The following is a 22,078-nucleotide window of genomic DNA, read 5'->3' on the forward strand; positions in this document are numbered from 1 at the left end:
ACGACTAATAAAAAATAATTTAAGTCATAAAAATATTTATTTATGTGAAAAAATTCTTTTTTACTAATCGTAAAAAAAAATTTACATGAAAGAAAATCTTTTTTATTAATCATAAATAAAATATTTATATAATATACTGTTATTTATAAGTAAATTATTATTTACTTTAAATAATTTTAAAATATATTATTTACTTAATTTAATTTCATAAATAAACTATTTACAAGCTTTCTACAGTTTGACAGTTGCACTACCAAATGAGTTATGGGATGGGACGATTACGTGGCTTTGGGCCTTCGGCCAGAGCTGACCAAATTACGAAACGTTTCGAAGACAGGTCGAAACGCTAAAAGAACACGTAAAGCAATAACAGCAACGAGGGCGATTATTAATAAAAGAAAAATAAATGCTGATTCGCAGTATTATTTCTTCTGTTGTCCGACCCATTGGACTCTCCTTCCATTACACCCATTTCAGGTAAGTTCTTATCATTCTTACTTACAAGTTACAAGCTTTTCACTTTCCTCGATTCTAAACAACTCAAAAATGTTTTTCTTGCATATGTTGCTAACATATGACAAGTGAAGAGCAAAACCCAGTTCTTGATTTTCTCTTTTAAGGTCGAGGAATAGATCGTATTGCGTTTTTAGAGAGATGGGTCAAGAAGTTTTGCTGTCTAGAACCAAAAGGCATGCCAATTTCCGTTTATCCAATGTGTCAAGGTACATTTTTTGTAATTATTTTTTTCTGGGTTTATGCAGATATGAAGTTGGTTTTGTTTTAATTCCTTTGATTCTTCATTTTCTAAATTTTTTAGTCTGTCATTTCTTGTGTAGTTTTGTTACTGAACTATTGGAGATTCATGCTGATGAGCCTACATTGCATGTTGTATTCATCCCTGGAAATCCAGGTTTGTAATTTTTTTTTTTTTTGAGTATTTTGGTGTTTCCTTTTTGTTGTTTCATCAACTATGGGCAATTATGATTTTTTGGTTGTTGGTTAATTACTTGTAGGTGTTGTGGCATTTTACAAAGACTTAGTGGAATCACTCTATGAGCTGCTTGGAGGAAGTGTGTCCCTGACAGGTAAGATATGGAGGAATTTCCCCAAACCCCCCCTGTTTTTTTGTTTTGGCTTTAGATATGTGGTTAATTGATTTTCAATTATTATTATTATTTTGTCTATTTGTTGATTTGTTTAAATTTTGTGTGTCATCAGCTGTTGGGCACATATCTCATACAATGAAGGTATTGCATTACATTTTTCTTGTATAAGGTTAGGCCTTAAGCAAGTTTGCTGTTCATATTGCCCTTTATTGTACTATTATGTATACTTTCATGGCTTTGGCAATGGCAACCTAATATAATGAAGGTGATGGTGTTTGGGAGGTGCTTTAGAAGGTCTCAAATCTGAGGTGGGAAATCTCAAGGAAGGAAGGAATCGTGTTCCCAACCGTCAATACAATCCAAGTTTGGATATTAGAGAACAAAAACACTGAGAAATTAGCCTCAAAAACATCATTGATCATTCATCTCCCTATTACGAGAACCTGTGGGTAGCTACGAGCTGATACAATATCAAAATGCAGCGTTTAGGGAAAGAACAACTCTGGAAGATTTAGGGGTGAATGATAATTTTCTCATTGATCGGAAACGTATATACAGCCCCCTTTTAGACATCAAGAACCCGGTTACCCTAATGCTAATTACATAAATTATTAATTCTAACAAAATCGGGGAACGAAGGGAAAAGAGAAACAAATCAGTAAAAACAGGAAACTAATCAAAACATAAAAGGAAACTAACTAATAGAGATATTAGAAATTATTCCAAATCTCTTTATTCATATTCTACTTTGTCAAATATTCTGGGATCTCTAATTCCTAGCCGAGTATTTCAACACTCCCCTCAAGCTAGGCGTAAAGGTTGATTAAGCTGAGCTTGGAACTCAATTCTTCAAAATTCTTCCTTGGCAGAGCTTTAGTGAGGATGTCTACTATTTGCTGATTTGTAGAGATGTATAGTAGACTAATGATCCTGTTGTCTATCTTCTCTTTAATGAAGTGTCGATCTATCTCCGCATGTTATTTTCGATCATGATGAACATGCTTTTTATCTATATTGATAGCTGATTGATTGTCACAAAACACCTTCATAGGAGATGGGATACAAATCCTTAATTCATTGAGTAACCTGTCTAGCCATAAACCTTCACAAATGCCAAGTGCCAGTGCTCTGAATTCTGCTTCTGCACTACTCTGTGACACTACTGGTTGTTTCTTACTATGCCAAGTAACTAGGTTTCCCCACAAATATGTGCAACAACCTGAGGTCGACCTCCGATCAGTTATAGATCCAGCCCAATTAGCATCTGCAAACACTTCAATGTCTCTTCTTGTTGTTATTCCAAAGTATAATCCCCTGCATGGTGTCATTTTTAGATATCTCAATATTCGATTGACAGCCTCTATGTGTTCCTCAGTAGGTTCATTCATGAATTGGCTTACCACACTAACTGCAAACCCAATGTCTGGTCTAGTGTGGGAGAGATAAATCAGCTTCCCTACAAGTCTCTGGTATCTCCCTTTTCCACTGGAGTACTTCCTTCCTTTGCTCCAAGTTTGGTACCTGAGTCTAGAGGCATTTCAGCTGGCTTACACCCAAGCATGTCTGTCTCCCTAAGAAGATCCAACACATATTTCCGGTGACACTGAAATTCCATTTCTTGACCGAGCTACTTTCATTCCAAGGAAATATTTTAGGTTTCCAAGATCCTTGGTTTCGAATTCCTTGGCAAGTAGTGTCTTGAGTTTGAACAATTCATCTTCATTGTCACCCGTGAGAATGATGCCATCCACATATACAATGAGAATTGCTATATTCCCTTCCGATGAGTGCTTAACAAAGAGTGTGTGATCTGCCTGGCATTGTGAGTATCCATACTTCCTTACTGTCTTATTGAACCTGTCAAACCATGCTCTGGGAGATTGTTTTAATCCATAAAGAGACTTCTTGAGCTTGCATACCTTATTTATAGTAGCGTGAGACTCAAAACTAGGAGGGATATCCATGTAAACTTCTTTTATAAGGTCCCCATTAAGGAAAGCATTCTTAACATCAAGTTAGTAGAAAGGCCAATCAAGATTTGCAGCCAATGAAAGTAATACCCGAATAGTATTCAATTTGGCTACTGGAGCAAAGGTCTCTTGATAATCAATGCCATATGCTTGAGTGAACCCTTTAGTAACTAGCCGTGCTTTAAACCTGTCCACATTCCCATTAGCCTTGTATTTGACAGTGAATATCCCCATTGTACACTTCCCATTTCGTAGCTCCGAAATTTCCCAAGTTCCATTCTTCTTTAGAGCCTTCATTTCTTCCCATACTGCTATTTTCCATTCTGGAATAGACATGGCTTCGTGGATGGAGTTAGGAACCTGCACCTTGTCTAATTCTGCCACAAAAGTTTGATAGTTCGGCAACAATTTTTTATAAGATACAAAATTGTGAATTGGATGACTAGTACAAGATCGCACCCCTTTCCTTAACGCAATTGGACAATCAAGATCATCAACAATAGGCTCATCTATAATGTTCACAGAGCTAGTGTTACCTGGTGATAGAGTCTCAAGAACTCTTGGATCCAGTTTAGCCTCTTGACGCTGCTCAGAAGGTGCTTGTTGCTCTACATCCTCTTGGGTCTTCTTCCTCCGGGAATATACAATGAACTCACCATTGTTGGCAGGCTTCGGACGTTGGATAGGAGTTGAGGTCAGGAGGACATCCGAAGTAGTGGTTTCGGATTAGAAGATTGGGACAGACATAGTGGTGGTGATGGCCGGACTAGTGACTGGGTTTGGAGGATGACTCGGTGATGGTGATGATGGAACATCTATCTCCCAAAGCTGGTATTCTTGTACATTCTCCCCCTAAATAGCTGATTTGGGAAAGTATGGTGTATTTTCAAAGAATGTAACATCCATTGAGGTGTAGAATCACTTTGTGACTGGGGAATAGCATTTGTACCCTTTTTGAACCGAGAAAAATACATTTGAGGGATTTAGGATCAAGCTTGCTTCTGTGTTGTTGATGGATGTGAACAAACGCAGAGCAACCAAATACTTTGAGTGGAATGGTTGAGAGAAGTCTGGTCTTTTGGTATGAAAGAAGGAGAGACTGACATGGGGTTTAAAAGTTTAGGACTCGTGAGGGCATTCGGTTTATGAGATAGGTTGCTGTGAGTACGGCTTCCCCCCAAAAATGTTTTGGAACGTGGGTGGAGAACATGTGATCTAGCAACCTCAAAGATATGTCTATTTTTTTTTTCTGCCACCCCATTTTGTTGAGGGGTATCAACACAAGAACTTTAGTGTATAATACCTTGATTTTGTAGGTATTCCACGAGAAAATGTTTGAAGTATTCCCTGGCATTATTGGTGCGGAATATTTGTATTTTGGTGTGCAATTGGGTTTGAACCATGGTATTGAAATTCTTGAAGATTTGTTCAACTTCTGATTTTTCTTTCATGAGAAATACTTAAGTAATCCTAGTATGATCATCAACAAACAACACAAACCATCTTGTTCCAGTGATGTTTTTAATTCGAGATGGTCCCCATACATCGCTGTGAATAATTGAAAATGGATTGGATTTTCGGTATGGTTGAATTGAGTATGAACTACGAGTGTGTTTAGTAAATTGACAAATATCACACCGAAAATCTTTTGGACTTTTATTGATGAATAATGAAGGAACAAGTTTTTGAAGGTAAACAAAGTTTGGATAGCCTAACCTATAGTGCCATAACATGATTGCACTATCATTATTGGATTGAAAAACAGAACAAGAAAATTTTGTAAGTTGTTGATTTGGCATGTCTGAATCTGCCATGTGAGGTTGTTGTTTTCGTGGATGGTCATTCTTGAGGATATAGAGTCTCGAGCACATCTTAGCATTGCCAATCATCTTCCCCGAATCCAGGTCCTGAAATTCACAAGAGTTTTAAAAAAATTTAGCAACACAATTATGCTCATGAGTGAGTTTACTAATTGATAGGAGATTGCAATCCAAATTTGGGACTAAAAATACGGAGTTTAAGGTAAGATCCTTTGATACAACTATGGATCCTTTCCCTATGACTCTTAAGCGTGATCCATCTGCAATCCTGACGGTAAAGTTCTCATGACAAGGACTATAAGTGGTGAACAATCTTGCGTCTCCAGTCATATGGTTGGAGGCTCCTGAATCCACAATCCACGGTCTGTACATCTCTCGAGTTGTATTGAGGGCATTTAGGAGATTACCTTTATGAGCCAGTGACCCAGTTCCAACTTCTGAGGTATTGGCATGGTGCGGGTTGATTAGTTTCTGTAGAAACTCCATTTGCTCCTTGTTGAACAGATTCTGCTTGGTTTGTGTAGGGTTTGCTTCGCTGGAGACAAGATTGCTGCGTCCTTCTCTGTTGTTTGGCCTGCCTGGTTTCCAATCTACTGGTTTTCCATGAATTTTCCAACAATTCTCCTTTGTGTGACCGAGTTTATGGCAATGATCACACCAAGGTCGTCCTCTCCTTGCTTTTGAATCTCCAGTTTGGTGTTGGGGCCCCTGAGCAATAAGGGTGGATGCTTCAGGGTTGTGAGCAGTGACTGTAGGTCCCATCATCACCCTCTTTTGACTCTCTTCCATGCAGACTTCTGAAAAAGCTTCTCGAACACTTGGCAGTGGTTTCATCCCCATGATTCTTCCTCGAACTTCATCAAGTTCCTTGTTGAGTCCCAACAAAAACTTATGAGTCTTTTCTTCTCAACGATCTTCTTGTATTTCATTCCATCTTCAGGGCACTTCTAATCGTGTTCTTCAAACATGTCCAACTGCTGCCAATTCCTTGTGAGGGTGTTAAAATATTGAGAAACAGAAAGATCACCTTGATGCAGATCATGGAGAATGCTCTCCACGGCAAACAACTCGGATGAGTTGTCGAAATTGGAGTATGTCTCTTAGGCTGCGTCCCAGATTTCTTTGGTGGTCCCATACAGTAGGACATTCTCCCCAATCTCGTTGGTCATGGAATTGATAAGCCAAGACATGACCATGTTGTTCTCGGCCTTCCAAAGTTTATACTTAGGATCTTTTTCTTCCAGCGGTATTGCTGCTCCAGAAAGATAATATTCTTTCCCTTTTCCACAGACAAACATCATAACAGATTGTGGCCAAAGGGGGTAGTTTTGGCCATTGAGTTTATGCCCAGTAATGGACTGAATAAGGCCATCGGAGACTCCATTGTTGCTGGCGGTAATAGCTTCAGAGGAAGAGGTAACTTTTGATGAAGATTGACTTTGGCGGCTCATTGTCATGCCGTACTTTGTCATCTATTTCAGGATCAAAGGAGGTGGAATGATAATTTTCTCATTGATCAACAACGTATATACAGCCCCCTTTTATACATCAAGACCCCGGTTACCTAATGCTAATTACATCAATTATTAATCTAACAGAATCGGGGAACAAAGGGAAAAAGGAAACAAATCAGTAAAAACAGGAAACTAATCAAAACAGAAAAGGAAACTAACTAATAGAGATATTGGAAATGATTCCAAATCTCTTTATTCCTATTCTACTTTGTCAAGTATTCTAGGATCTCTGATTCCTAGCCGAGTATTTCAACAACTCTTATTCTCAAACAATAACAAAAGAGCAGCACTTATTAAGCCAGAACTACAGAAACACCAAAATGCATAAATGAGTCATCACTGAAGATCACCTACATCAGTTGTAATTGGGACAATCCGTCGAATTGTCACAAGCAAACAAAGTTAATTATGAAAGATAAGCTGCTTGGTATATATCCTATAAAACTTAAAGCAACGTTCTTTCTAGTTGAGCAACAATGTAGTCGGTATTTCCCATGAAAATAAAATTGTTTATTGGTGTTGGACAAATTGTATTGATTCATTTTGCGGAGAAAGCATCCAATGCAATAAAATTATTACTTTTTTTTTTTTTTTTTTTTTTTCTCTTAAATAATTGTTTGAGTCTTTTTGGCACAAGGTATTCTTATATGAAATTCTCTTCTTGTCAGAATTGGGAGCATGGAAGGTTGTTTTCACTGCAAGAACAAATTGATCATAAGGTGACTTTCTGCTTGCTTATGCGTTCTGAGCATACTGTTTGCATGAAATCTCCATCTAAATTCATGCGTTTTCAGGTGGAACTCATCAAACAGGAATTGCAAAATAATGAAGTACCTATAGTACTGGTAAGAACACATGCATCTTTTTCTTATGTTCGGGTGTTGTTGACCTCCGAAATGCTTTGTTTCGCAGGGAAGAAAGGTAGAGTGCATTATTCTTTTAACATCATGTTAGGTATCCAAATAAAAGTTTGAAATTCCTCATGAGTCCTAAGATTGATGCTTACGAGCAAGTTATTTTCAGCTTGAACTATGTGCAGTATACTGTATGTCTCTGTAGTAAGTTGTATTGATGTTGGGATTTGATATATTGCTCTTATCACAAACCTAAGCTGTAATTATTTAAGACTTTCAGGACAGCTTTTTTTTTTCCCCCTCATTTCAGGAAAGTAGTTTGAGATCTGTGGAGAATTGATTTCTGAATGCTGAAAGTGTTTAAAAACTGACAAGAACTTTCTTGGTGTAGGTTGGGCACTCTATTGGCGCATACATATCTATTGAAACATTCAAGGGAATTCCCGAGAAGGTAATGACTGCTTTGTGCTTCTCAATAAACTTTTTTCTGACGATTTTTTTCCCCCTTTAACGATTCAATCTCGCTGCTTCTCATATGTTTCTAGACATGGATGTCCAGTTTCTTGACTTCTCTTTGGGCATTCTAGGTGTTATATTGCATAGGATTGTATCCCTTTTTGGCGTTAAACCCACAATCCAGGAATCAGTCTATCATTGGGAAGATTGCTAAGTATGGCCTCTTTTAACCCCCATTATGACTATCATCATTTCCCATAATCTACTATGTGTTGAAAGTCATATTTTCTACATCATGTAAACCACAGTAAGATGTCAAGATAGATTATGTTTTCTATACGAACTTTTCTTTTTTCTGGTTTTTGTTTCACACTCTTTTCTGTCTATTCCACATGTTAGTTGTTCAATGTAGGGGCAGTTGTGAGTTTGACGATCGAATGTTAAGGCATCACAGAGATTAATTACACAAAATAATGTGTTTCAGGTCTCCAATTGTATGTGTGGCCCTCAGTTCAATCGCAGCATTAGTGGGATTGTTGCCGTTATGGGCTTTGCGGGTAATTCTGCGTAAATCTCTCAGTAAGACATGGTCCAATAGTGCAGTCGAGGCTGGTTGCTCTCACTTGGGAAAGGTAAGGTTTATCTTCTCCTAGATTGCTACGGTCATCCTTTTTTTTTTTTTTCCTTTTGTTTTTTATGTGCAAAGTTGAACCTTTCCCCCTTAGAGAGGATTTTCTACATGTTATGTCAAAAAGTTCTTATTCTCTGCATGCGTGTGATTAAATATTTTGTCTTTGAAACTGGCAGTATCATACAGTGCGAAACATTCTCTTCATGGCAATGACAGAATTTGAAAAGGTAAGATTTATCTTTTTGCAAGATATTCATGAAAAATATCGTTCCGGGAAATTTATTATAGACGGTGCATTTTCTACACCATTTGAATAAAATGTCAGGTCTTTGGTTTATAATCTGTAGACTGTGCGGTTGTCTTTTTAACTGATGTTATATTTTCTTTTTCTTTAGGTGGTAAATCAATGAGATCTGTATATATTATATATGCTAAACACTCTTGCTCTGCTATCTTTCAATTTTGCCAAATAAACTAGGAGAATAATGCAACAACGTCCATTTATTTTGGGACGAAGATGCAAATTTTTTATAGATTCTTTTTTCGGTAATAGTCGAAAATTGAAATATACGTCTACTTTGCTTTTTAACAACAACAACAACAACAAATACAAGGCTTAATCCCAAATTAATTGGGGTCGGCTATATGGATTTCTTATTTCCAGTCTGCTCTATTAAACACGAGACCCTCCTGAAGCCCTAGATCTTGAAAGGCGTGCCTAACTACGTCAGCCCAAGTAATTCTTGGTCTACCCCTTGCTCTCCTAGTACTAGGTATTTGGATGTTCTCCCAAGCACGAATAGGTGCATCTAACGATCTACGTTGTACATGCCCGTATGTTAGGATCCGTTAATGACTTGGGAACTTGTTTGGTTAGTGGGCTGGTATAGTTAGTAGGAATTAGTATAAATAAAGGGCTTAGTAGCTCACTAGAGGTATGTTGTGATTTTGAGAGTTTTGAGAAACTGAGATTAGGGAGAGCGGTGGTCTCTCGAATACCACTAAATGAGGAGTTCCCGGAGTACTCGAATTCTTCATTCTATCCTTTACATTTCAGTGTAATTTGGTGTTCTTGGCTGATTAGATTAATAAAATTCCCTCCAATTATTCTCATTTTCTTGCTGTTTCTGGTGTGTGTGAGTGTGGTATTGGTGTTTGGCTGATTTTCTGAGCTAGGATCCTAACACCGTACCACCTCAAAGGGTTTTCCCGCTCCTTATCTTCTATTGGTGTTACACCTACTTTACTTCGAATAACTTCATTCCGTATGCAATCCATTCTCGTATGGCCGTTCATCCATCTTAACATACGCATCTCCACCACTCATCTTGTATATTTGTTGTCTCTTGATAGCCCAACATTCACTACCATATAACATAGCTGGGCGAATTACTGTCCTATAGAATTTTCCTTTAAACTTAATAGGCATCTTATCATCACATAAAACTCCCGTGGCATTCTTCCACTTAACCCATCATGCCTTAATCCTATGTCCAATATCCTCATCTATATTCCCTTCACACTGCACTATGGACCCAAGGTACCCAAATTTCCTAGAAGCCCCAATCACCATACCATCCAAAGAAATTCCATCACTCTAATCTCTCAAATTACTGAACCTACAATACATGTACTCAGTCTTCGTTCTACTTAACTTAAATCCCTTCGTCTCAAGGGTCTATCTCCATAGAAAATATAAGTTTTTGCAGTCCATTATTATCTGTATTTCCACGGTACCACTTAGCTATGTCTTCTAAGTCAAGTAGGATAACTAAACTAAAACAGCCATTTGCTGACTATTGGCATCCTATGTTAGCTTTCAGAAACTCCAGATTGGGCATTTATGAGAGAGAAACAGAACAAAATTGCATATTTGTTTGGTATTGATGATCACTGGGGACCACTGCAAATGGTTGAAGAGGTAAGCTGGTAATTGTTATTTTCTTTAGAAGTCTAGTGTTTTTTACTGGGCTTTTGGCATCCAGCATCAAAATACATAAAACCGCCTTACATTGATAAAGTTGATTAGAACTCATGTTTCAAGACTAGACACTTGAGTTTTTTTGCCTAGATCTTACTAAGAAGAAGCATTCATTTCTATGTAATAATTCACGATAGTATCTAAGGGCTTTTGTCCCCCCTTTGAAGAGTGGGAGTTGTAAGCGTGTTTTCGGTGTCTTTGATACTCAAATGGTAGTAAGTAATGAACTCTTTTAAGTTCTTGGGGTTATCAAAATATTTTGCCAAGATGGTTTGGTTTCCTTAATTACCTAGTATTAGTGAGGTTTGATTACCTTAATGATTTTGGTTTATGTCATATTCTGTTATGACTTTCAGACATCAGTTCCATCCGAGTATGGTATAACCACTATTTGTGACAGATAATAAAACTGATTGAAATGGCACAGCTACACAAGTGACTAATAAAAAAACATAATGATCTTAGCAGATGTCAAATCTAACTAGAACATTCTATAGATTCCAGATGGAAAAGTATTAGCGATGGCCACTACCCGCTCAAAGCCATTGGATGAATTGGGTTGTCATAACATGGGACCTCCTTCGGTCCACGGCTGTTTTGGCCCAGTTTTCGGGTTTTGGATTGTTATGCTTTCCAAAGCACTACTCGAAGCAAAAAAATCTAGCTTATTGAAATAACTATAAAAACTATACTTGTGTTTGTGCAGAGTCTTGCGAAACACACTACTTGCGTCGTGTTATAAGCAAAGTACCTTTATGAACTCCAAAAGCAATCACAAACTAGCTATGTAGAATGATGAATGGTGCTAGCATTACTTACATATAAAATCATGATTTTGGTGGATAACACACATATGGTTATTAATTATAATGATTGCTATACAGAATAGTCATTGTGGTTCACTTTCATTCCATGTACTTAGTAAGTGAAGATATTCGCTTTCCTTCATGCCTTTGCTCCCACTTTTGCTTTTGGCATTTAGCAGTTTAACTAGTTGTGCTTTTCTGGTACGTTCTTCTTGCCACAGATTTCCAGGCAGGTCCCAGATATTGCTCTATCAATAGAAAGAGAGGGCCACACCCACGCTTTCTGTTGCACTGAGGCTGGCTCTACCTGGGTTGCTCACCATGTGGCAAGCTTGATCAATAATCAAATATCAAGATCAATCCACTAATAATTGAAAGAGGTTTTAACTCACTATTTTTTCGAGTTTTGTGGGAATTAGACTTTTTCAAACACTTGAGTTTCCAACTTAAAAGGTCAATTGGTTAATTGGGGTGATCTGATATATAAGTTTATGTTTATTTTTATATTTAAATGATGTGGGGTTCGGATTTATTTTACTCTTAAAGATTTGCAACTTAAAAGTATCAATTGATATAAAGGTGCTAAATAGGATTAATGCTGTTTAGCACAATACTAATAGTAATGGGATAAGTGGGGTCTACTTATCATAACAATGTGATATATTATATGCGCTTGTTTAAAAACTTTCAGTAACACAGTTAATTAGTGGAGATACTTTTTTGACAGTTTTGATGATGACTGCCATTGTAATGTATGAAACTGCCAAAACCCACAGAGAACAAAGGAGTTCATTTGGCTTCCTTTGTCTCGTGACGTTACCAACTCGTTTATAATGTATTTTATTTACAACTCCAATTTGTTTGTATTTCTGCGTTTATATTCTATTCGTATGCTTGTTTCCCCACCAATGTAAGAAAAACCAATGTCACGGACATAGTAACCTGTGAGTGGAACAACCGTAGAATAGAATGATGATGCGGATAAATTACATGTCTATATGAACTTATCATTTACTACGTGTATAAAACTGAAAATATATTTATATATATAGGGCACTTGGATCAGTCCGATAAATGTAATTTTTTTCATATTCTCTTGTAACATCGTTTGTTTGTGTGTCGGACACTTAGTTTAGTTGAGTGTGGTATTTAAAAAATATAGTTCCGCACATACAAATTTAAGTAATAACTTTAACAAGCTGAATGTTACACACATATGAACGATGTTACATGAAAATATGAAAAAAAAAAAAAATTACATCTGTGGACTGTACGGTATCTTTAAGACTTTGCTTATATATATTATATGCATATATATATATATATATATATATTACCTTGGGGAGTTAGTACTTAGGTGCAAAAGTCGAAAATGTTCAATTTTGGTCAAAAGCGAAGTACATTTATCTGTTCAGAAGTGTCTCTTAACTCTTCTGAGTTTTTAAGCTTAACCTAGGATTTTGATTTTGATTTTTGATTTTTATTTTTTGAGAAGTAAGCTTAACCTAGTTAATATTATCAATTCTATAAATTTACCCACCAATTATTTCTCCCCCAAGATTCGCTTAGCTAGCCCACAGATTATTGTTGTGCATTAAAATGTAATTTTCACATTGTATATCCTACATATATAAAAGAGTGCATATGAGTTCCTCTAGTTTTTTTCGTCGTCCAAAACGGTGTGTTTTGGTGCTTGGTCTGTTTGTTTTTCTTTTTTTTTTCTTTTTTCTTTTCATTCTCTATTAATTAAAACTTACTATTCCTTCCTCTTTCCCACACTATAATATCAATTTAATACCATACTTTTTACTGTTTCTACCCTTTCTCCTTATTTTTAACACTCTGAACATCAACTCATTTTAACTTATATTTTTTTAATATTTCACTATATTACAAAAGAGTAGAAGTTTAGCCTCTTGCACACTTTTGGTCGTCTAAAACGCAACGTTTTGGTTCTTTTTTTTTTTTTTTTTTTTTTTTTTTTCTTGGTTTTTTTTTTTTTTTTTTTTTTTATCCCTCTTCCTATTCATGGTTTTTTTTTTCCTTTCCAGGTCTTTTTTTTTTTCTTTTTTCTTTTCTTCTCAAAATTTTATATTTTTCGTTTTTATCCTTCTCTTTAACTTTTTTCTTTCATTTATCTTAATTATTTTTTTAAATGTTAACTTACTTAGATATTTCTTTCAAGTAGTGCTCTAAAATATTATTATATTAAAAATTATTCTCATAAATTTCTTTTTAATTGTCCTGCTAAAATAAATTTCTAAAAACATGCCTCCACTTAAATTTTCTTTTCACAGGCTTTTAAACTTCTATTATCTTACATATATAAAATGGTCATTCTAACTCCACTATTCTTTTTTTAGTCGTTCTAGACGCATCATTTTGGCTTCTATTATTTTTTTTAACTCGTCTTATAGAACACGTCGTCTACTATTCTTTTTTTTTTTTTTTTCTCTTTGTTTCTTTCACCTCTTTTTGTTTCTCTATTTTTTTATTATTTTTTCTTTTCAAACACTTGAAATAAAAGAAACAATATGCGTTAGTAAATAACGTAGATTATAGACCTTAATATGTTATCTTTTTTTCACTTTTTATCGTAATAATGATATTAAATCCTATTTTATCTCAATAGTAAATGCAGAAAATATAAAAGAGTGGGCGAAAAATATACCGCTATTTTTTTGTAGTCATTTATGCACCATTATGATGCCTCTTTTTTTTCCTTTCCCCTCTCTCTCTTCTTTGCTTTTTTTTTTTTTGAACTTTTCTTTTAACTCTTTTATTTTTTTTCTTTTTCATAATCTATGTTCATCCCAGAGTAGTTCAAAACGGGAAATTTTTAGGTGTTCTACTTTTTTTTCTTTCATTTTTAAGTTTTAACTTCTTTATTTATTTATTTTTTACTTTGTTATCTTAAATTTAGAATGTTTCATATATTCTTATGATTAAACATAACTTTTTCACTTAAACTACTATTAATATATACTTTTTTTTTTTAAAAAAAAGTGTGGAGATTCAAACTCTATATTTTATGGCGGAGTTAGATGTGTAAACTTTATTAGGACAAGCATATTACCACCTAATATATACTATTTTTTTTATCTCTAATAAAAAATTGTCGTCTATCTTTTTCCTGCTTGTTGTTGTCTGTATTTAACATTATTAAAACCTCAATTATAATTAAATACGTACATCGCATTTACCAAAACTGGTATTGTAATATAGTATTCTATATTTGTACATGACAAATGTGAGAAAACTTCTCTATTGTTTTATCTGATGCACGGGTCTATCACATCACAAAGTTTGGATCTGAAACGTCGGAATAGAATCAAGAGAAAATCCAATATTTTTTCTGATCCCTAGATCATTCTTCACCTCCACCCAGTTGCCAAAGTTTCCCAATATAATTTTTTTAACCCATTAAACAAATCATATTTTTAGCCACAACCCTTTTTCTTGCATTAATTTCCCATTTTCATGTATTAATTTCCCATTTTCATCATCCCTGATCCCTACCGTGATGGATGATATAAACATCACCAACAACCACAGCCGTAGGACCCACATGCTTAAAAAATTGTGCGGTTCAGATCAACCCGTCACTTATCCAAGACCAACAGCCGTGTCAGGTTAGCTTATTGTATGGGATCCATGACTGGCCTTTGGGCTTTACTTTCAGACCCTATAAGATGAAACTTCCTCTTCCAATTTTAGTCAAAACGCCCCACTCACTTCCTCAAGCACTCTGGGAAAAAAAAAAAAAAAAAAAAAAAAAAAAAACCTCTCTCTCTCTCTCTAGCTCTCTGATTTTTTCTCTCTCTAAAAATGACGAGCACAGCCAGAAAGAAGCTCCACCTGAACACAGTCTCGGTCAACCTGGGCTGCAGCTGCAGCAGACCAAAGCTCTCCCTCCTCTTCCACCCAAAACCCAAACTCAAAACGCCCCGAAAACCCCACAAGCGACACGAATACTACACCAACAACTCCTCTTCCAGCTCATGGACAAACGACTTCGACGACACCACAACCACAACCCCAACAACGACAACATCCGCCACGCCGTTAACGTTCTCTTCAAACGACGTCGGTTCTACCCCTTCCACTGCCGCGAAGAAGAAGAAGAAGGACTCGAAGAGAAACGCCGGCGGCGTCGGCAGGGGGTTCGGCAGAGTTGGCGGCGAGGGAGTGGCGGTGGAGAAGGACTCCGACGACCCATATCTCGATTTCCGGCATTCGATGCTTCAGATGATTCTGGAGAACGAGATATACTCCAAGGACGATCTGAGGGAGCTTCTCAACTGCTTTCTTCAGCTAAACTCGGCGTCCCACCATGGGATAATCGTCAGAGCTTTTACTGAGATTTGGGATGGAGTTTTTTCCGTTAGGTCTGCGGGCCCTACCAAGCTGCATTACGGTTACGACAAGTCACGTGACTACTATTAGGTTTTATTAGGTGATGCACGTGACTGGCTTTTTTGGCACGTGAGGCTACTGCATGGTTAAAATGGAAATATTGTCCTCGGAGTGACGCGTATTATGTATCAACAATGTTACAGAACATTAGTGGTTACGTGGATCACACGGTAATAGAAAGTGAGTCTCAAAAAATGGAGCTCACATTCTATTAGTGTGTGGTAAATTCAGGTGCCTATAAGCGTTTTCATTGTGTATTTTGTAGTAGGGTAAGAAAAATTACGTTCACTGCATGGAAATATAAAATGTTTTAGGGATGAAGATGGTGTTTTTTTTTTTTTTTTTTTTTTTTTTTTTTTTTTTTTTTTTGGGTTTTTTTTTTTTTTTTTTTTTTTTTTTTTTTTTTTTTTATATGGGTAAGTTGTAAGCTGTCTTCATGCTCATAATTTAAAGGAAACTCTTTTGATAGAATCAGTAACAGCCTCATAGTTAGTTATTGGGCTTTTGTTTGTTTATTTACTTTTCATGTATTTCCTTTTTTTTTTTTTTTTTTTTGAGGGACCCTTTTGTTGGCTCTTTTAACCAAGTGTAATGTATGTGCATTATTCTAGTACAAAAAATGTGACCCTTCATTTCTATCTGGAACATGGAAATGGCAAATTTTTAATAGTTCAAAAATAATGTGTCTATATCCATGAACCATGACAATGGCAAAATTTTGATTGGATTCACTTGCATCGGAAAACTTCACTTTGGAGAAGAGCCCAAGGCAAAATCCCGAGGGTTGGTCTTTTTCAACCAGGACTGGCTCATTTAGGACCAGTCAAAATCGTGGCAAGGTTTCGTGATGCAAAGCCGTGTTGGCGGGGAAAGATAGGCATTGGGATTTGGGTTCGTAATTATTAGAGAGAAGCATTGTAAACAGTGAAGAGAGATTTTTTACATTTATTTTTTTAGATTTTTCTTTTTTGTTCAAATTTTATAATTGGTGAAGAAGATAGTTTTAATGCATTTTGAATGAGAGCATAGAAATGTCCAAGGCAAAACTGACACTTTTGCGTTTTCCAATACTGTTATGTATCAGGGCATTAACCCTTGGCTGCTCCCTCGGTAATTATCATGCTTGCAAGTTGCTAGCTGGCCCTTCTGATCCTTTGTTTGATTTCTTTAGAGATCGATTTGGAGTTCAAGATTGTCCGCTGGTTTATTTTATTTGTTTTTTTTTTTCCAATGTGTGATAATTGAAAAAATTATCTTAGAAAGGGGTTTTGACTTTCTGCAATGTCCCACACATAACTATTTTGATCCAGGTAGTTCCCAAAAAATCTGCACGGTAACGGATATTTTTTAATTGAGTCCGTTTGGTTCATGAATTAGAATCATGTGATTAGAATTATTTTTGATTTACGTGTATTTTTTGTGAGAAAAAATACTGTAGCGAACAACGAATCATGATTCAAATCATGAAACGAATCCCTCTACCAAACATCACCTTATTGTAAAAATCTGATGTATGAATGGGATCAATTATGTGCACTATATATTTTTAACGTGGACATTAATAAATTAAATCAGCAATATTTACATCTTAACGTATAAGGGTTTATTTTTTTAGAGTTTAACTTAAGTATAATTCTTGAGTTGAATTTGAGTTATAACTTGAGTTGAACTTGTAACTTGAGTTTGTGTTTGGTTGTGTACATTTGAGTTATGGTTTGAGATAAGAATCTTTTTGAGTTTGTATTTGAGTGAGTCAAAACTTGAATTTGTATTTATATAGTATTTTAATAAAAACTCAATGCTGATGAAAAATTTTAATATGGTATATGGGTCGGGTTTCATTCGTCTTTTCGTTGTCAACGCATAGAACAAAAATCATCTCAATCAGAATTAAAACGAAAAAGTTATAACATTTTTAAGAATAGAAAAAATACTGTTCATTAATTTGAGTTTGAGTTTCTGAACTCGAGTTGAAGGGAAAATTTGAACTCGAGTTTTAGTCCTAAACTCGAGTTTAAACTCGAGTTTAAATTTGAGTTAAAAGAACATCAACTCAAATAAAGTTATAACTCGAGTTGCATTTTTTTGAGTTTTTCACTCAAAAAAATAACCCTTAAATTTCTTAAGTTTTAGCTAGATTGGTTGTAACTTGGACTAAGTACCCTTAATTCTTGAGGAACTTTTGATGATGGCATTCGTATATTCGGGAACGAGATGTAATAATGAGAAAGTTTGTCCATGGTCATGTAGCTAGAGGGGATCTACAATCAAAAGTGAGAGACAAAGAGCCAATAATCTTCGTCGTCTTCGTGTCTGATTCCAACTACCTGAAGTTTTCATGTGCAAAACCTGTCAAATTATAAAAAATAAAAAAATAAAAAATAAAAACTATATGTATATGGAACGTACGTATGATGCTCAAATTTATTTATAGAACTGAGTTATAACGAGTTATAAGTTGCATGCACTTGTCTAAATGTGTAGAAATTATCCGTCATGTAATGGCAATTTTCCTTACTCTATATATGTTACGAGTAGAATATCCATCACTAATTGTGATTACGGGTGTAGTCTAACTGCTCGTAGTAATTTTAAATCTTTTCCACCTTAAATTTTAAATAAGAGTCCATCACTATTTCGATTGTGTTCTCAAACTTAAAAGATTTTGCACGAGCTAGCTTTGGAATAAGTACAGGGAATCATAATTAATTTGTTAAAAAATTCGTTCAAAGTGAAAGAAATGGTTTCATATTTGAGGTGGCTAAGTTCATGGATCAAATCATAATATATATATATATATATAAATTATGTCTAGGCTTAACATAAACACAATAAGGGAAGAGCCGAAATATAGTTGTTGGAAAAAAATTAAAAAGATGATTTGGTTGCAAGTATTGTGCTTTCACATGGAGATGCTGAGCCATAATCATTGCCTCAGACAACTTTCATCTGAGTTTAGATAAAGATAGAAGCGTGATGATCCCACATGATAACTTTTCTTTGATAACTATGGTTTACACAGGAGTTTACAAAAACATGAAACACTAGCAATTATGATTTCCCAATTACGAACTTTCTTTTTATATCTCTCTTAAGCATAAGTTTTAATTATCAAATTAATTTAGTTGTCTGATCATCATTTAATTCAGATAACATAAATGTGGTCTACTATAAAGGGTTAGTCAAATCTATAGTCAAATCTATAGTGTTAATTTACTTGTCTAATGCATGGAAAATACATAGCCGTAGGGCTCAATATTCACGTCCCTACCATTTTCCAAGTCACTCGCTACAGAAGAAAACAATAATTATTCTTTCCTATTTCCAGAGTTTCACAAACAAGAAAAAACAGAAATATTTTTAAAACTATCAAATCAAACTTAGTTTCAATAACTAGACATGAAAACAATCTTTATCTAATCTTGTAACCTTTTCTCCGATAGTGGGGGACATCTTTCAAGTTTTTATGGGCTAGAAAGGCAAATAAAAAGAGATCATCAAATTAAAAGCTAAACATCTAAGTTGGGTTTTTCAGCTTTGCTTTATCTTTGAGATAGATGTCATTAAAATTAGAAGAAACGACTGAACGAACTTAAAATTCCAAATCCCATCAATCAAAACTTCTAATACGTTCTTAAAGATTTTCTAGTGGCTTGTACTTATTTTAAATGTGATGGACATAATCACATGGAGATGCTTTTTTTTTTTCCTGATAAACGGAAACTATTTCAAAAGCTTCATATATTGAATTAGCTTTCTTGTTTTTCTCATCAGTAATGCTATGCATATTACCATATATAAGTGATCAATAGTATCACACTTTTTTAACCTATCATAAATTTACATGTCTGACTTTAGAAACTATTAATCATAATGCAATGTTACATGGTCTTAGTTGTTAATCTTTTAAGCCTTGTTCGCTTCACGGATTCGAGTTGAGATATGATATTTTCTGAGAGTTTTTAACTGTAGCAGAAAAAATTAGAAGCGACATTTTTTGAGAGCTTTTAACTGTATAAATTTAAAATTGAAAACTCGAATCGGTGAAATAAACGATGCTTTAATTGTTAAAATTTCACGTCTGACTCGTACTGTAGATTGCAAAGTCCTCCATCCCAAGTTATTAAGGGGAAAAAAATGGTGATAAAAAGTAACACTTTTCCCTTCTCATTAATAATGTTGAGCAGAACCAAAAAGCAGAACTTCAAAGAAAAAAAGTAGCACTTGATCGTTGCACCAAGCAAAAAGAAAGGAAAGAAAAAGGATATCACAAACGGTCAATTTAATTTTATTAGAAAGTTGGCGAGGATAAGATAATAAGGGAAAGCTATTTCCAGTAATGCCACAAATGTTAATCACAAGTACATCAAAGGAGAAGGCCCTCTTTTATTTAAACAACACCTCAAAAAGATTTCTATTAGGACAAAAAAATCAATCATCGATCAGAAAATCAACCTTTTTTCATTGTAAAAAAAGGCGATTATATAATGAAGTTAGAGATTAGCATAAAATTAACGACATGACCAAACATCAGTGCTTCCAGATTCCTCTTTTGTGTCTCATTCAATAGCAAATAATAAGAAAACGATTGATCTTTGTTATCATAATGAGGGTGAACATATATCAATATGATCAAATATCTAACATCAAGTGAAGCTCATATTATGTGCTTTATTTCATACACCTAATTGGTGCCATTTTACTCATCTGTCAACACCATTATTAGCTTTTTGTACACACACATATACATACATACATATATATATATATATATATATATATATATATTTCCAGCCTATTATACTTGACATGGATTTTATTGCAGAGCAAAGTGAAGCTCAAAAGTAGCACGTATTCTCACTTGGCAAAGGGAAATAAAGATGTAGCACTTAGTGCCATGTGTACCTTTCTTCCCCCAATAAAATGAAACATATTGATTTGGAGGATCAAAATCTGAAACTGACAGATAATATAAAGAGATCACGTTGTGGGTAACCCATGCATGATGAAAACTGAAGAGAGAAAAAGAAGGAAAATAATATCAAACAAGTTTGAAATCGTCTCTCCACAATGAAGACAGAGAACCCCATTGCTCCAAATTTTGTCCCTTAAAGAACGCTCCTAATAAAATTGCCCTTTCAGACCTGAAAGTTAATTTGAATCTTGTGTTATATGTATGTATGTGTGTATATATATATATATATATAGCTTATTATAGTTAAGAAAATTGCTTTTCAGAAAACATGTGGTCTTAAAGTCACTTCAGGTGCCAACAGTGTTGGATTCCAACTATCAATTTGTGAGCCTCGCAATCTAAGAACCCGACAGGATTTTATTCAACTATATATAAAAAAAAAAAAAAAAAAAAAGTCTCATATAGTACTTCCTGTGGCTCAAATTTAGGATACCATTTTGTGTCCGTAGATACAAGGAAATGATCAATAGATAATAGTATTCTAACTTGTAACTAACTAATTAGTTAGTGTGTTTTATTTCTCTACAACTTATTTATGTTCATTTTACAACTCAAGTCATAACTTTGAGTTATGATTTGAACTGTGTTTATGAGAGAAAAACACTGTAGTAAAAAAATTGAATTTAAATTTTTATGAGAGAAAATATTATAGTAATAAACCTTGAGTTGTGACTTGAGTTGTTAAACAAACAAGGCCATTAATACAATTTGAATTATTGGGAGATTTTGGAAAGGAATAGTAGTAAATTAAGACTTACGATTATAAAAATGATTCAAGGACACTGCCAGAAGGAAAAAGAACATCATTTTAGAAGTTTCCATTTAATCCCCCATTAAGTACGTATATATAGTAACAGAGGACATAGTTGTAAGTCAAAGGTTACAGATAATTTACATTATTTAAAAAAAAAAAAAAAAATTATATATATATATATATATATAAGATCAGTAAGTTTCAGATAGACCTATTACTACCGTTTAACTTATAATTAACTGAAAATCTTTTCCCAGGCTTGAATGGCGGGTTTCTCTCATGGGTGGTAATATCTAAAGACTATAACGAGAATATGGGTCAGTTTTTATCTGTTATTTCATCCATTTTTGTATGGTAGTAACTTTATAACAGCTTAAGTAAGTATTACTTCAAACATTGAAATTTTGTTCCTCTCTCTCTCACACTCAAACACACATACACATATATATGTACTACGACAAATATATTATATATATTGTATGGATAATAAAAAAATTGCGGCTTATATATATATATATATATATTTGTATTTTTATATCCATGAAACCAAATAAAAAATTTGAAAGCAATGGCTAATTATAGATGAGTACTAGTGGAAGTAATAGAATCCCAGATAAAACCAAGCAAGGAAAACTCATACAAAATTAAGATGTATGTGAAAAAGACAAACACAAACTTCAGCACGACCTGTTTCTGTATATTAATCACGGATGTCTCCAAGTTCTTTTTTTTATATATTTTTTATTTTTTCTCATTAACTCAATAACTTAAAACCCAAGGTATAATATCTTATGT

The 22,078-nt window shown here is 34.6% G+C and overlaps 2 protein-coding genes across 6 annotated transcripts; both read left to right on the forward strand.

Annotated features, from left to right (window-relative positions):
• Positions 1 to 399: 399 nt before the first annotated feature.
• Positions 400 to 12,041, forward strand: LOC21401807 (lipid droplet-associated hydrolase). Of its 5 annotated transcripts, XM_024171053.1 has the most exons (14): positions 400 to 477; positions 621 to 722; positions 837 to 910; positions 1,014 to 1,085; positions 1,219 to 1,247; positions 7,079 to 7,129; positions 7,205 to 7,255; positions 7,656 to 7,715; positions 7,852 to 7,934; positions 8,205 to 8,352; positions 8,528 to 8,578; positions 10,168 to 10,272; positions 11,360 to 11,518; positions 11,866 to 12,041. In XM_024171053.1, exons 1-13 carry the CDS (start codon positions 407 to 409, stop codon positions 11,504 to 11,506), a joined length of 1,044 nt encoding a protein of 347 aa, XP_024026821.1. In that variant the 5' UTR covers positions 400 to 406; the 3' UTR covers positions 11,507 to 11,518; positions 11,866 to 12,041. The 5 variants fall into 5 exon arrangements, with proteins under 5 accessions (XP_024026821.1, XP_024026820.1, XP_024026824.1 ...); XM_024171052.1 differs by having other exon boundaries at positions 11,360 to 12,041; XM_024171055.1 differs by having other exon boundaries at positions 403 to 477; positions 583 to 722; positions 11,360 to 12,041.
• Positions 12,042 to 14,906: 2,865 nt separating this feature from the next.
• LOC21401808 (transcription repressor OFP6) lies at positions 14,907 to 15,874 on the forward strand. Its single transcript, XM_010106493.2, has one exon. The coding sequence runs from the start codon at positions 14,967 to 14,969 to the stop codon at positions 15,582 to 15,584; it is 618 nt and encodes a 205-aa protein (XP_010104795.1). The 5' UTR covers positions 14,907 to 14,966; the 3' UTR covers positions 15,585 to 15,874.
• Positions 15,875 to 22,078: the final 6,204 nt, after the last annotated feature.

Source organism: Morus notabilis, unplaced genomic scaffold, assembly GCF_000414095.1.
Source record: "Morus notabilis unplaced genomic scaffold, ASM41409v2 Scaffold406, whole genome shotgun sequence".
Classification (NCBI taxonomy): Eukaryota; Viridiplantae; Streptophyta; class Magnoliopsida; order Rosales; family Moraceae; genus Morus; species Morus notabilis.